The sequence below is a fragment of the Cyprinus carpio genome, chromosome A15 (assembly GCF_018340385.1).
Source record: "Cyprinus carpio isolate SPL01 chromosome A15, ASM1834038v1, whole genome shotgun sequence".
Lineage (NCBI taxonomy): Eukaryota > Metazoa > Chordata > Actinopteri > Cypriniformes > Cyprinidae > Cyprinus > Cyprinus carpio.
In genome coordinates this window covers 19,038,407-19,055,551 of record NC_056586.1, presented here as the reverse complement: position 1 = coordinate 19,055,551, position 17,145 = coordinate 19,038,407, and the positions used below count along the sequence as shown (strand labels likewise).

Below are 17,145 nucleotides of genomic sequence, written 5' to 3'. Positions count from 1 at the left end.
CAAGCATGCCGAGATTGCAAGCAGTAGCAAGTAGCTTGAGTGACATTTGCCAGCTGGCACTCGATATCCTTCAGCTAAACCAGCACTGACAGGACTGAACCTGTTTGAAGAGGTATAAATGAATTGCCATTCGTTTCACATAGGCAAGGCTGCTTGAAATTACAGGGCCAAGCTTAATTGGAGTTGGGTTTAATATGTGTGCTCTCCTTCCAAGAGCAATTCAATCAAGAGAATCTTCTGAAACATCCTTGATTGGACCCTCCTTACATTTTTTCATACGCAGGCCAGGGTTGGGTCGCTCTCTCGGTTCTCGTGATATATGGGAGAGTATTCTAGCACACACCAGTGACCTGTCGAGTCTCATTTGCCCTCTGTTCCCTGAACCATTGAGATTCCGAGTCCAGCGTCGTTCCTCGAGCTGCATCACCAATGCGGCCGGTTATTGAGAAAAAGGTTGACAGCAAAGGTCATGCAAGATTGAAAAGTTGAAAATGAAAACTGCACCTTGGTATATCTTTTATGCGCTGTTGGTTGTGTTGTAAATCACATTACATTTTACTAGTTGTGGGGTTTTCTCCATCTTTCTACCAAATTGTACGACCTCCCCCATATTAATTTGCATGCAACCACTGTCCTGTACAGACACGGTGTCACATGAACTGCAGGTACTATAGAGAAATCCTTTTATAAAGTAAAAATGCACTTTACCTATAACCCAAAACTAGGATATCTTTTCATTTAAAAACTCGTCTTTTTAACACAGCGGTGACTCCTAAGACAAGAAAATAAGTCATAACCAATTTCACTTTTAGCCTGACATCTTTTCTAACACATTAACTTTGCAACAGTGTCATTGTGATGACATCCCAAACCTGAAATATCTCAGACTGCTCTAATGCGATCACATCAATCATTCATCAGGGAAAGTCATTAGCTAAAGCAGGAACTCCAACAAACCTTAAGATGCAACTTTCTGTTTCAAGAAATACTGCCTGAAAAACAACTATGTGGTGCTGAATAGTGTCAAATTAGTTTCAAAGTAGTTTAAAAAGTAACAGAATTAAATAAATATGTATTAATCATATGTATATTATATTAATTCTTATAATAATATATAAATTAATTCTGTATTGTATTAATTGTAACTTGTTTTGTTAAATGTAACAAACATAAAAATAAATCATAATTTATAAATATAAAAATACTAGGGCTGTTCATTTAATATGTTAATTTAGCACAACTAATATTTTTTTATTTGTATGTCTTATTATAAGTGTTAAAATTAACTACTCTATATAACCATATCTCCTGAATGAGATCAAGCAGCACAGAATAAGATGACAGAGCCGGTTACACACAAAACATGCTCTTGCGTTCAGAAACAGGCGGAAGGTCTGCAATGGAATAAAACAGAATCGACAAAGATGAACGACTTTAAACTTCACACAGTCATAAAAATTCAACGTATTTGCCGAGATGCTACAGAACGAATGCTCAACTAACATTTATGATAGGCTTATTTAATTTCAACAGAAATAAATCACAACATACTGACCCCCATTTTTTTTTTAAATGTCTCTCTAAAGCGTTCTATGTCACTGAATTATTTCTTAGCAAATATTGATATATGAATTCAATTGTGATTTATTTCATTAATTCCAACATTATGTAATTTACCTTCAAATTGACTTACAGTCCTACTAAACACACACTGAAAAGCAGAGAAAGAGAAACTTCAATGACAGCTGCGATATTCATTTGGATCCTTGATTGCCGTCAGTCAATCCTCTCACTCCATGAGCTCGAGGATGTGTGTCTTTGAAGAACATTGATTTAACAGTGGGAGGGTCTGAACAATTGTCCATCCTGACATCCCACTGCTGTGCAAATCAAGAGAAGCTTCTCAACCATTTTATGTCTATTTCTCCTCGTCTCTGTTTTTCTGAAAGGACCTAGTGGGAACTATTCATTAAAATATCCAACTTGGTATTGATACGAGTGGTTTTCCTTTATTTATAAATGAATGTGTGAACCATCAACCAGGGTAACAAACTGTACTATTTCAATTTAATTTTACTTGCTTGAAGAAAAGAGAAGAAATATCAAAAAAGAAAAGGAAAAAAAAAATCACTAAAAACTTAAGACATACAAACACATCTGACCCCGGGTCAGGGTCTAAACACAAATATATCACATCTTCCTTTTCACCAATACCAATGCACTCACCTTCTCTTTCTCCTCCTCTCTGACACTCATTCCCCCTCCTGACCCAAAATGTCAGTGGCATTTCTGCTTAAAACTCAACAAAAGCTACACCAGAAAATGAATGCATTAACCGCGAAACCTATCAGGGGAAAGCAGAAACGGCTGACGCAATAAAAAGAGACGAGCATTACTTGCGGCGAGGATCATTCTCTCTGCATTTCAGCTGTGAAGGCCCCTGTCAAAGTCCCTTATAGTTAGACAAACTCAATGCAATGCCTACTGCAAGACAATGACACAGCCTGACAATTTGTAGATGGATGTGCTACCAAATAAGAAACAAGTATTGATTAAAATTTTGAGATTAAATTAACTTAGGGATCTAAGATTCTTGATTCTTGGCAACTAATGATAAACAATAATCAATTAAATTTTTGTCTCCTAAAGTTTGCAACCTGTTCAACTCCAGAATCTGGACATTACAGTGCATATACAGTATGTACATATACTGTAGGTAACTTGACCAATGCATAAATACTGGTTTTTAGGTGGTTTCATAATTTGTTTTAGACTGTTCCAGTAGAGCATGGAGCTACAGTAGCAACAAGGTCTGATAACATGTATATGTTGAATGCAAAGTAAGTCACTTTGGATAACTAATGCATAACATAAAAGTAATTTATGAAAGACGTTTATGTATATTTTAGTCAGAATTACTGTCCTCCAATTCAATAGCGTTTTGCATGCCACCGCTCCTTCAGTAAAGTCTGTGACTCGCTTGCTATCAGGACAATCCTTTTTGCAAAATGGAAATATCTACAGGTGTGTGAATTACAGGTATAAATACATGTACCAGTGCACCCCTAATATATACATATATATAATATACCATTTATATTTGGGGTGTAATGGTAAGCTTGCATTAATAGTGCTGCATAAACAAAACTTGTACAAGGGGTGATAGGTCTTAAGGCATGCATGAGAAGCATACACACTAAAGAAAAGTAGATGATACAGATCTACAGTTTAAAATCAAACTGCTGTCTTACTCCGATACACAATAGTAAACGTGTCAACCCTTACCTTTCTTGGACTCTCCATGTCATTTCCCTTTGCAGTGATGAGGGGCACTGGAGAAGAAATCAGACAGAAAACATCAGATCACAACAAGGGCTCCATTAACATGATGACAGAACTGCGATTCTAAAAGCCCATGCTTTTCTAATGTAAATGTTACATGCTCCTTTAAGAAGTGGGAGTTAAAAGCCAGCTGATTAGAGGAGAATCTCTTCTCCTTTAATCTGTACCAGCCGTTAGGGACTTCTGTCTGCACCACATGTATTTCGCAAAGTTTTTCATTAGAGCAGAAGAAGCTTCTTTCAAATTACATTTCCATTGATCTCGAGAAGAGAGTTGTTTTGCAAGGAGCCTCGAAATCGATATCGAGCGTCAAAACGGGCAGTTGCAGAGATGACTTTTGGTGCCAGTGAAATCATTGGGAGTGAGCTTCGGTTTCTGAGAATATGAATGCCATTAGGCTGTCCTTGGATCAGTTCGTAATTGCTCCTTTTACTTATCCGTTCCCCGGGTGACATTATCAGAGCAGAGCCATGAAGGTGTGCATTAAATATCCAGATTAACTCCTATGAAGGTTAAAAGGCATTTGCTTCTCGCTACTTCACAAGTCCATTTGCAACTTGAGAAATCTTCTTTAATATAACTTTTTAAGGCTGAGGTTTACACCTCTGAGCCAGTTGGTTTGAATTTTATATTGCTTCTTTACCCCTGGCCCTGTATGCTTGTAACTAAATTATTTATGGAGTCCAGTTCTCTGTAGAAAAACACTTGAGAAGCCTGTAGAAAAATTTCAGCATTATGAATTAGTTTCAGAGTTTTTCACATAAACATACAAATGGTGCCAAAATCCAAAAGTAATAGGCCAAAATAAGTAACATTTCTTGGCCTGGTGTTATGCAGAATACATTAAATATGCATAAATGAATGGCTCTGTGCTGAAAATGTCTGCTAGCTGTAGCGAAAACATTTTTAAATTCATTAATGTGGACAGCGATGACAACTAATATCTAAAACTTGTTAAAAGAAGATGACTGGTAAAAATAGCCATAGAGAAAAGTGGAAAGCAATCTAGACTTGGCAGTATTAAAATTTCAAGTTAACTTTGAAATGAGGAAACATTGAGCAATATCAAAAACGAGGGGAATCAAAAGGTCATGTGTAAATGTAACATGATTGTTATGTAAGCTTGTTAGACCTAAAGAGCATGTGTGGCTCTGAGGATCGAATTAGTCGTGTGGGCTTGAAAATAATGTTGCTGAACAAATGATATTAATAACAATGTATAGGTGCATATTTTTTTTTTTATATTTAATGTCACACTGTTTGCACGCAGCTTTACTGCCAAGCGAGTTCAGGGAATAATCCAATATGCTCACCTAAATGTTTCTCCTTTTCACAGACTATTAATTGCAAAGGCCAAATTAATTTAGTTAATCAGTTTGTTTGGATGCTTAACATGAATGAACACAGCTTAAAAAATATCAATTAAAGTCCCTGTGCACCATTTTAGGTATTTTTTTTTTTAATGCTACAGTACTCTATCCACATCCATCTTGTACGTAAAATTAAAATGAAATCCATTTATTATAAATTGCAATAATATTTAACAATATTACTGTTTTTACTGTATTTTTATCAAATGAATGCAGCCTTGGTGAACATAAGGGTGTATTCACACCAGGAAAGTCCGCTAGTTCACTTGCTTTGGTCCGGACCAAATACAATGGTTTTTTTTTGTTGTTGTTGTTGTTTTTTGGTACAGTTTGTTTTCACACTACCCTTTTTGCAAGTGAACCAGAAATTGTAAACAAAACCACACATGTGCTAAGGTCATCCATTCATCCCTAACGTGGTTTAAAAACAAGTGATTTAAGCCAGTGAAATGCAACCAGCAGCACTACATGTGTGAGCTGTTGCTGAGCGTGATTTATGCAATTGGGTCAGATCATATTCACACCTTAAACGAACTGTACCAGAGTTTGTTTGGAAGCGGACCGAGACCACTTCTTCAGCTGGATCTCAGTACAGTTGCTATATTCACACCTGCCCAAAAGATCCACACCAAAGGGAGAAACGAACTTGAGTTCGATTCATTCGAACCAAACAAGAAATACAGGTGTATATATAAATATATATATAGCTATCTGTCTATCAAACTACTTTAGATTCAAGTAAAGGTGAGTGGATTTACCACCACTGTCACACAACTGCATTCATATGTTAAACAACTCCCAAAACACATTTCCAGAAGTTTTAAAATGATCTCCCAGAAGCCTTTAAGCAGTCATTTTCTCTCTTTCTTACAAAATGTAAGCCATTAATAATAAATAACCCATGGGTGGATGGATCCGCTATGCCCTGAACATTATTGCTGCTCTTTTTCCACTGTGGCTGAATCATAAAGGGCCATGGCATTTTCAGCATATCAGTGGGCAGGATGAGTCGAGGCCAGACGATATATAGGTCTGCTGTTGCTGTCAGATAATTCCCCCAACAGTTCCACCCAAGCATTGGGCTGTTTACAGCTGACGAATGCACATTGGTACCGACTATCATCAGGATTGCTTCCCTAATGTGCTCTGCTCTCACAGCGGCAGAAGCTAGATCACAATTTCACCTCAAATCAAATATTCTGTATTAGTGCTCCGACAGGATCGCAAAAGAAAAGCAATATGGGAGACTCATAATACTACATCTCCCCAAGCGTGCCATTAAGACGATTGTAAAATGCAAGAAATATGTTTTATATAAAGAGCTGTGCACATTCACCAGCATTCCGTTTCATTTAGCCAACATCTTAAAAGAGAAAAACAACCATTAAGCAGATTCATCTTGAATTCTAAATAAATAATTCCACATAAATAAGAGAAACTGTAGAGTGAGAAAAAAAGGTTTCAACAAAGAAAAATCAGTTCTTTCAGCAGCTAGACAGGCTTTATTCACACATGGACTCAAGAGTCTGCCAGGGTGGATTAAATATGCAACATTTGGCTTCCTTCAGGAACATATCCAAGTTTACTCCTCGCTCTCTGATGTCTGTCGCAAACTTTCAATCTTTTCATGCTGGTCCCCTGAGGATGTTAGGGCGAGAGAGACACACATGAGGGCCATTTACAAGCTCTCTAAGGGCTACTTACATGTGGCCCCTAAGACTGCATCACTAATAAAATACAGTGAGAAAATCATTTGCCTGAACTGAAAACGAAAAATTAGGAAAATTAGAAGCTTTAGATGAAAGCTATGCTTGAGTAACCAAAGGGTTTCCAAAGTCTGTTAGGACGAATGGATGCACAGTTCCTGCGAACAAATACACACATTTCTCTGCTACACAGTATGCAAAAAGTAGTATGTCAAATCAGCAGGATGCCTAAATATTCAGTATTCATCATATAAAGCAAAAAATTACTGTATTCTCTGAGATTCTGAAGATAATTATAAAAACACTTATTATAAAGTTTTTATTTAATTATTATAAATAAATAAATAAATAAATAAATAAATAGTAGCAGCAGTAGTAATAGTAATAATATTATTAATAATAAATAATTAATAATAAATGATAGATTTTAAAATTCTATATACTGTGTTTAAATAACTTAAGAATAAAATAAAATAAGTGAATTTAGGCATCACAACATTATAATGTACAGTATGACAAATGGATATTCATATTTTGGGATTTGCTAAAGACTACATTTACCAGTATTACTAAATTATCAGTGTTTTAAAAGAATAACTTTAAGTTTTAAGTGAGTTTTAAGTGAAGCAATCTAAAATAAATGTAATGTAAATGTAAAAAATAAAAAGCAACTGCACAATACAACAGTCAAGAAAAAAGTTCTTCAAACTCAATGCATACTTTGAAAGTACAGGAATTTGTATAACTTAGCTGTGGAAGGCTGACAGGAAGATGTTTGAACCTCGTGAAGAAATGCATTACTTAGCTTTGTTTCCTCAACCACACCTCCTGACATTTCCAATTTCCCAATCAGCCACTGTTTGCCTGAATCAGAATTGTAACTGGCACTTATTTAAAACTGAACTATTGTCCTCAGTATTGGCTTTTCTCTGTGGAGGAAATGGGATTCCAAAGTCTCAGAGCCACAATGAGAGCAGTCACTTTGGTTTGCTTCCGGAAACCAAATGTATTGTTCATGCATGCGTGTCGTTTTCTGCCTGAACTGGTATTTTCGTTGCCAGGTCTTCACAACATTTCCAGCACATCATGCTCGTTGCCTTGGTAAATAGCGAGCTGTGCAAATTACGTGATAATATTACTAATATTTGTTCAATTAATTACACATTCAGAGTGTACAAGAAGTCATTTGTTGTACTCCATATACTCCGCAACTTGATAATGAACCTACAACTGTTAATCAAAAGAGGGAATGCATAAAGAGAGTCAGCGATTCACAAGTGTGAAGCAAACAAAGCGAGTTATTAGTCATTACTCATTCCATAAATCACAAAGGCACACTGATATTTATCAAATGGGCACTCAGAGGAGCCCTCAAAGCATTTCTGAGAAGTTAGGAGAGAACTGCAAACCACTGCCACTTGAATGGTGTTCCTGAGATTAAAGGATAACATTCAATGCTATAGACTATTTGCTGCTTCTGCATTCAGTCGGCATGTATTAATTCCCTTTTGCTGAGTAAAGAGCCTGCCGTGATGATGATTAGGACCACAAACAGTAGGGACACTAAGCATGGGCCAGTATGAGATTTTGATGTTATGATAGCCTTAAGCAAAAATATCACGGTTTCACGGTATTGTTGTTACAGCTCTGAAATTTAAATGACTGGGTAAAAAAAAAACAATATATTTTGTTTTTGAGCAACATACAGAATATTAGAAACAGCAGAATTAGTTAATCTTTTCTTTGATTTGTTTCCTAAAAAGAAAAAAGAAAAAGACTGACATCTTTATTTAACCTAAATCTGTAATTACAGTTATTTAATTTTATATAATTTATATACATATAATTTCATATCATTGAGTTATATAATAATAATAATCATATACATAATTTGATTTAATAATAACCCAATTTAAAGCAAAAACAGAATCTTCTGATAAGCTTTGTGATATTATACTACATGCCTGAACGAAACAAACAGCAGAAGCTCTGAATGAGATGCAGATTCACTCTCTGACAGCAGGAGGCGTCTCTGGAACACCAGATACAGACCATACAGCGTTTTCTCAGTTACCGCTGTAAACAAAGCTGTGTCTGAAACACTGCTTTAATATGAACTATACAAAGACGTTATGAAAAGAAAATACCACGTAAACTTTTCAGAAGACAGTCAGCTCCCCTCAGAAACACATTCATATAAACCCCCAAATCAATATTGAGGATTTTCTTCTAATAGTTCGTGCATCATGAACAGTGAGTGATCTGCCTGCTACAGTATTTTTCTCTGTGTGTCCGTCTTCAGCGTCTCTAGCCTGTGTTAACGGGTGTTAACAGACTTCATATTTTCACATAAATGACATTTTGGAAAATAATTGCATTGCAACAAAGTTTGTGCAAGTCCAGAACAGAGAGTTGCAATAAGGCAAAAAACGGCCAGTTGCAGATCGTAAAAAGGCCAAAGTATACTTCGGCCATCCGCGCACCGTCGGCATTGTGTTATTTTCGTCATCAAGAGGGCTCGCAGAAAGCCGCACAACCCGTGATACTGTGCATGTTTCGAGCTCATCCGTCTGCACTCATCTGCGGTTGAGTATACTTTTGAAAGCTGTGCGGACGTGGCTGTGCACGAGACTGAAAGGAACTCTGAATGTGAAGTGTACCCGGGCTTAAGTTCCGGAGGCAGCTCCTTAAATTCCGCCATCCTACACAAATGTGACTGACCGCTCGCTCGCACCAACAGGAGGAGGAGGGGTCAGTGTTACTCTCTACACTGCACTCATTCTAAGGGATTCCTACTCTTTCAGTCATTGATGAGACATGGAAAACAGCGCATACCGCAGGAACGGTATAATGGAAAATATTAGTGGTTTTGAAACCATGAAATTTTCAAATCGCGGTATACCTTGAAAACGGTAATATGCCCATGCCAAAGGGATACTACATAAAATTTAATCTAAAACTTAAGTCAATCACAGATCCCTTCTAAATTATGGCTGATATTAAGCCTGAACTACTCTCTTAACAATTCATTCGAAGTGGATGAGTGGATGCTTTTAAAACACACAAAATTTCACGGCTCTATGAAGTTAATAAGACACGAAGGAAGCATGACATATCTCTTGAATAAAAGTACCTCTGCTCATCTTCCACATCACTTCACAATCTCACTTTGGAAGTGGGTGGCTAACATGGAGAAAAGTTTTTTCTGATGACCTGTCAATATATATAAAAAAAGGAAAACTTTAGAGAAGTAGCTGTCAAGCTGGACTTAGCTGAGATTGACAGGCCTGATAATTACATCAAGAGATTGTTGTTAAATGTACATGACAGGTCTTCTGTGCTCTAAATAGACAAATATTGATCACTCAAAAGATCGAAACAGGATGAAAGTGCAGTTAGATGACAACAAGTTGTGAGCAGACTAGAATTTCATTATTGAAAAAGGTATCACAGCTTAATGCAGGGCTTGCAAAATTTCAAAATCCCTGGTAGGCCTTCGGGCAGGCATTCTTCAGGTTTTGGTAGCCCAAAATGAATTTAACTAGCCTGAATAAAAAGACATCGGTTAAACTTTACTGTGGGCAAACCAGCATGATCAGCAAAAACTAGTAGCATATCGGGATGTAATGATTCAATAAACTTACGATGCGATAAAATTCACAATACAGATTACACCATACAATTTTCTTACAATTTATTTATATATTTATTTTTTTACAAAATGAGATTTTAGACAAATTATAAATGAAAAGGTGTCCTTTTATTATTTCTCAAAACAAAATGGTGCATCTTTCTCTGTGAAATTGAAATCTTAAATAATAAAACTAACTTGAAATTGTAACTAAAAGAAATATCTTCATATAAACAAGGGCTTTGTTTGTGCTCTATTTAAAATCAGAGGCAACCATTTGAATTACTACCCAAAAAAGATGCTAAATACATGTTATTTGGATTGTATAGTTTAAAAATTTGAAGCAAAACAGAATGGTCTGATTTTAGCTTTTGTAAATGAGACGCAAATGTCACTCTCTGACAGCAGGTGGCACTAATGGAACAGCAGGTATTTAAAGGCTGCTGCCCCTTTAAGACCGCATGCACGGATCTAATATAATAATGCACAGGGGTTGTGTTTACGAGGATACTTGCAGAGACAATTATTTTGAGATAATTTTGTGTGTGTGTTCATTCTGAAGCAAGGATACGCGAAAGAGGAATCAATTCTGTACGCACATTGTCTGAAACGCGGTTCTCTGTTCGCACTTTGAATGAGTGCACGTGAATGGTTTAAAACGCTTGAATGTTTAAATCGGCAAGACTTAGAAACAAGTGCAAACGATCACCTACAAGCGAGTGAACAACGTGAATCAACTTAGGAATTTTACATCACTATTCAAGATAGCCCGTCGGGCAGGGCGGTGATACATTTTGGTAGCCCGACTGGGAAACACAATAGGCCCGGGACTTCGGGATAGCGATTTTGCGAGCACTGTGACAATGTCTCTGCTTAGGCTGTGAACCCTTCAGAACTAAACTGAACTGAATGCCTTTTAAAGTCAATATGAAATTAAAATTTATATTTTCCTATTGCATGTTATGGATTTGATTGTGACTGTTTCATCCATACTTTCCACTTTAAATTAAATTTAACTTGTAAAAATGTCATAACTCACAAAGGCTGTGACACACCAAACCACCAACAAAGAACTAGCTGCAACAAAGCTGACTGCATTGTCATATCGCATCTTCTGCATTTGGGCTAAAAATTTGAGCTTGAACACAACATAGATAAAAATCATACGCAAGCTGTTTGGTTTGCCATATTGGAATGGTCAGAGCTGTTCCATGAGCACTTGACAGAAAGTTGACTGTGTGTCTGCAACCGTGAACATCTATATCTGCAATAGACTTCAGCAGATGATTTTAGTAAACTAACAACACAACAAGACATATGTGTTAGCTAACACAACATTAAAAAGTTACCATTAGGGTTGCAAAGGGGTGGAAAATTTCCAGTAAATTTCCAGAAAACTTGAACCAAAAATTCCTGTAATATTCCAAAAAATCCTGGAATGTTTCCAAAATTTCTGGAATGTTTCCCAAATTTGTTGTAAATCTTCCACCTTTTTGCAACCCTAGTTACCATAGTTTAAAAAACAACAACTGTAATTTAATACATGTAAAAACACACACCAACACATTCTCACCTGTGCAACCTGCCAACTAGAATATAGGTTTGCATTTGCGTGAGAGGAAACAACTGTCTATACAAGCAGATGGCAATAGTCTGTATTTGTCACAAAAATCGCAGACTGCAGATATACAAACCCTAAACAAAGCAGTGCTTTCTTCCCATTTGAATATGAATCATATTGATCACTTTCATCATTTTAGATGGCCATGTTGCTAAGAGAATACATTCATGTCACGTTCATTCTGTTAATTATGCTATTTCATTTATGTCATAATACAAAAGAAAATACCTCTTGCAACTTCAGTTCCATTTCGACTTTAAATTTCATTTCAATTTCTGAATTTAACTTAAATTTGAACTAAATTACAAAACAGCATACAGAATTGTAATTCAGATTTAAGAAAGTAAAATTAAATGGAATGAAATTCAAAGAACCTTGTGTGGTGCAAGTGTAATTAAAAAAAAAAAGTTTAATAATAATTTAAGTATATTCATAATCAATGTTTAAAGTGCTGTTATCTATATTACAATATATTTATATTAATTGTATTATATATTTAATTAACTTTTTTTTTTTTGGACCATGGTGGAATAAGGTGGAATAATATCTAAGCATAACTGTAAATTATGAATCTGAATTAATTACATAATTTAGTAATTCATTTATCATACGACTTTGAAAAGTCATAAAACATTAACTTGACATAATTTTTAAATCCTAAATTCAGATTTTTGCTCAACTTTGTTTTCTGTGCAGATTATGTAAAATTATTTTACTGTGGTTCCAGTAAAATAAATAAATAAATATCAAATCATAAAACTTTGTTTGAAAGTATTAAAGTAGATTATACTGTCCTTTTAGAGCAGGTTACTAAGTTGAGAGAAAATCATGCATTGGCATTTCTCATCATAAATGCCTAGTTTGTCTCCATCTCCCATGGCTTTCAATCCCAAGCCAAATCCTAAGACTGCCTCTCACTGATAAGCAGAGCAGAGCGCAAGTATTCACACCTCCAAGCTTATTTCTTGCCATCCATGGATTCCTGCACTCCCTGCATAACTTTAGATATGCATTTGACAATCAGTTTTTCAGACAGTGAGTACTGGTTTGTTTATCTTTTTAACTGTCAGGTGTAAACAGCACTTTTATCTTTCAAAACTGCTGTTTTAAACTGTCTCCTGACTCAAGCGAAGGAATAACTTCTATGGGAACAGAACAACATCTGTGGGAAAGACATAAAGGCTCACTTCCAGAATAAAAAAATCCTGATAATTTACTCACCCCTTAACATCCAAGTTGCTTAGGTCATTCATTTTTCAGTTGTAAAAAAATTAAGGTTTTTGAAGAAAACATTTCAGGATTTTTCTCCATATAATGGACTTCAATGGTGCTCAACAGGCTGAAGGTCCAAATTGCAGTTTCAGTGCAGCTTCAAAGGGCTCTACATGATCACAGCCGAGGAACAAGTGTCTTTTCTATTGAAATGATCAGTCATTTTCTTAAAAAAATAAAATAAATTCTTTTTAACCACAAGCGCTCGCACTAACTCAACTTCTCGCATGGAAAGGTCACTCGTGACGTAGGCTGAAGTACCAACCCAGTGTTTATAAAGTGAATGTGCAAAGAAAGTCAAATGCCCTTTACAAAAAATTTTGGACTATTCTGAAGTTGGAGGAGAAAATTAGTTTTTTTGCCCTACCCTACCTTTTTGAACCAGAATACACAGATGAAGAGCTAACTTTGCTTTTTTTGTATAGGTCATATGACTTTTTTTTGAATTTGATTTTTTGAATGGTGTGTCTGTTGTTATGCATGCATTTGTGGTTAAAAAGTATATAAATTGTTATTTTTTTAAAGAATATTACCAATCAGTTCTCTAGACCTTTATTCCTCGGATGGGATCGTGTACAGCCCTTAGAAGCTGCAAGTCCATTATATGGAGAAAAATCCTGGAATGTTTTCTTCAAAAACCTTAATTTCTTTGAAACTAAAGAAAGAAAGACATGAACATCTTTGATGATATGGGGGTGAGTAAATTATCAGAAAAATTTTATTCTGGAAGTGAACTAATCCTTTAACAAAATACCATCTTTTGGCAGTATATCTCATTAACTAACAAAATATCTTTGATGCACATTTTAAATGGCCTTGTTTTTAGCTGTGCTTCACAGCAAAACTGCAGTGGCCTTTGACTTATCATTCCTTCTGCATGCAGGTACACACAAAAGATATGTTGTCTAAGTTTTATTCTGCACATCATAAAAAATACAGCAGGACAGGACAGCGCTGATACCCTGCCATTTACATCTACATAAGACCTTAACACAAGAAATTCCTTACAGGGCCCAGGGGGAAAAAAATGAAAATAGTACAACATCTTTTAAGTCAGATCAGGGCTCCCGGCTCAACAGATTTTTTTTCTATACCATCCCAGTTTGGTCTGTTTGTGTAATTTGCACTTGCATGTTTTCATTTGGCAGGAAAATCTGTTCTACTCTATTTTTATTCTACATTGTTTAAATTATTTTTTCTTGTATTTTTTCATATTTTCATATAGATCTTACAAAAACAATTTTCCCTTAAATGTTAGATTTCCGTCATAAAACAATTCTAGATTTAATCTGCAAAAATTAATTTTATTATTTTTATTCTATATTTATTAAAAATTCTTCTATTTTTTTCTTTCCTTTAGAATCGTAGGGAGACTTTTTTTGTCACATTTTGACACAAAAAATACCAGATTTTAATTTGCAATAATCAGTTATTTTTATTCTAAATTTTAATTTATAAAATTATTTTTCTTGTATTTTTTCTTTTTTATAAGAATCTTAGTGAGATAATTGTTTTTATTAAATGATAAATTTTTGTTATTTAAATGTAGCTATGATTTAACTTAACCATGATGACTATAAATAAAGCACACTTTTGGTGGAAAACGATGTTATGTTATACAAAAAATAAATAAATAAATAATACTTTAAGGGTTTATAATTTTCAACTCAATCTTAATGAAGACTATCATAACAAGTTTTGCCATTTTAACCAAACCTCATGTCAGTCAGTTAGACAAATTCACAACAACAATGTTCAATGCATCACACAAAAACAAGGGCATAAAAACAAATGGCCAAGACTGACAAATGTAAGATGTACAGATAATGAAAACTGGCCCGATATAGCAGGGGGCGGTTTTGACCTGAAACTCCCTCATGTTTCTCCTTGCTGTTGAACTCTGCAGGTGCAAGTACTACTAAAACTAGGTCAGTACCCCAATATATTAGTAACCACAAGTCTCTTCAAATAGCGAGGTGTATCTTCTGTGCACATCAATAATTTCATGAACGGTTATGTCTGAGATTCTTCAGCATATTTCATGAATTTGGAGGATCCACCTTTTCCCTGCAAATCTAAACAAATCGAGGCACTTTGAGAAGTGGCAAATGCCTCAGTAGCGAAACTGAGACAAAATAAGGGCCACTGATAATATTTCTTATCAGACACATAGCACAATTTGCCTGTGGTTCAGGTGTTAGCTAGACACATTAGGTTAGTGGGATCCACAGGCTTTTTACTGTAGAAACAGATGAGGTGCTCAGTCCAACAACCTGAATTGCATTTACGTGACTGGCATGAAGGCATACAGACAATATCACATCAGCTGCAAACACACAATTCATATAATACAGTCGGGTGGTTGCAAGTTTGATTTATAACCTTAATATCCACAAATGTTTGTCCATATTAAACCGTCTTTATAAGCATTGATCAATACATTAAAGCAGTTCTATCTTCACTGGTGCTCTGTATAAAACGTGTAACGTTAATTATTTGTCTGGGCTACATCTTCTTCCAACAATACTTCAGATTTTCACACATCTACTCAAGATTGTTGTGCTTCACACTCTTGCACATCAGTCTGTTCAATGAATTATTTACAGTGATGACCAGAAACTCTGGCTGTGGCAGTTTATTCACTGTAAAACACTTATGATGCCCAAAAAACTGTTGTCAAGACAAACAGCTCACTAGGTTTTCGAGACATAATCAATCAAACCTCCAATGCACAAAAATTCTGTCTAGACAGGCATCTTTTTTGAATCAACCAACCACCTATGAAACCCAAAATGTTGCCTAGGTAGGAAGCTAATTCATACATCCTGTCTACTAGACAATTAAGTTTAAAATACAATGCATGCGTCACATATTTCGATATTTAATTCATACAACTGTCAAATGAAGTTGTAACATCAATTTAAAAGCACTCCGCATAACTTGAAGGAGTACAGCAAAGCTGTTACAAGAAAAAGGAAGTGACATTTGTGGCAGCTTATTTAAAATAGGATAATACCCTTGTAACTAGTAACAGTTTATTTTCAGCATCTGCTTTTCCATCTGTAAAAGAAGTAAAAACCTTTTAAGACCGCTCCTTTTCTCAATCAAACAAGCAGCAAAAGAAATCAACCTATGCTGAAAAACTTCCTTTTGGTAAATGAGTAGAGAAATACTTACTAAGCGACCAAAGCAAGAAATATCGGGCAACACTGTATCCGGTTTGAGAGTTTTTGGAAAACATAGTAGGAAGAAGCGCGGGTAGCGCGCGCTACCAGCTCGCTGTAAATGTGCTGTAGCAGAGGGCTTGCACTGAATCTGATTCTGTATCCAACACTGCTGTGCGTGCCGATCATTACCCAGCTTTGTTTTGCGAGGACATTTCCTGTTGAACGCGCGTCTCAGCTGCGCCCTCCAGTGGCCATATCGCTACCTACTACAAAAGGGGCAGTGCTTGGCACCAACATAACAAGCGTGATTAAAATGTGTGTTTTTTTAAAGGGATAGTTCACAAAATATAATTCTGTCAGACGTAACGGCAGAACAGCTTCGTTCACTTTAAATGAAACATGGTAAAGGTTGACAGGAGGCGTAAACGATCAAACTTTGGCTTCAGCCATGAAATAAACTCTTTAAAATGTTAACCTGAATCCCACAATCGTAAACGCAATCTTACAGAAATACTGAATGGTGCATCGTTGTATAATCTTTATATAATTACGTTTTAATACGACAAACTGTAGCGACTATCACCCTAATTAGCCTAAGTTACATTTATGAAGTCTTTTCTTCGCGTGAAATATGCGAACTGACACTGAAATACTGAACTGATCCATTTAAAAACAATGTTATAATGTAGAATTTAAAAAAGTAAACATCTGACCCTCCGAACCTCATTAAACTCCTCGCCAAGAAACGATTCAGTTAGATTTGTGAGAACTGACACTGAAATATTAAACTAATCGATCTGAAAACAAATGTTGTGATGTAGAATTTTAAAAAGTAAACATTTGTACGACCAAACCACTAATAAATGTGTCTAGATAATGATAAAATGACTAGAAATCGGATTTGTTCAACGTAAGATATTGAACTGTAACGTTAGTCAAAATGAAAATATATAGAATTTTTAAAAAGTAAACATCTGTCCCGCCGAACAAATAATAAATCTCTCGATGCCATTAAAATAGCGACTGGAGATCATAT

At 35.6% G+C, this 17,145-nt stretch overlaps 1 protein-coding gene across 5 annotated transcripts in view; it reads right to left on the bottom strand.

Annotated features, from left to right (window-relative positions):
- Positions 1-16,382, bottom strand: part of LOC109104103 (beta-1,3-glucosyltransferase-like) — a 67,181-nt gene extending 50,799 nt beyond the window's left edge. For 3 of the 5 annotated variants that reach the window (XM_042771371.1, XM_042771368.1, XM_042771372.1), the window contains exons 1-2: positions 16,120-16,381; positions 3,286-3,332 (exon numbers count right to left, since the gene is read on the bottom strand). Coding sequence is in view for 4 of the 5 variants with exons in the window: in XM_042771368.1 (XP_042627302.1) it covers positions 3,286-3,332; positions 16,120-16,183 (111 nt within the window). In the remaining variant the exon portion in view is untranslated. Of the gene's footprint in view, positions 1-3,285; positions 3,333-16,119 lie in introns of all 5 variants that reach the window. The other 2 variants (XM_042771369.1, XM_042771370.1) reach the window with 2 other exon arrangements.
- Between the last annotated feature and the right edge of the window lie 763 nt (positions 16,383-17,145).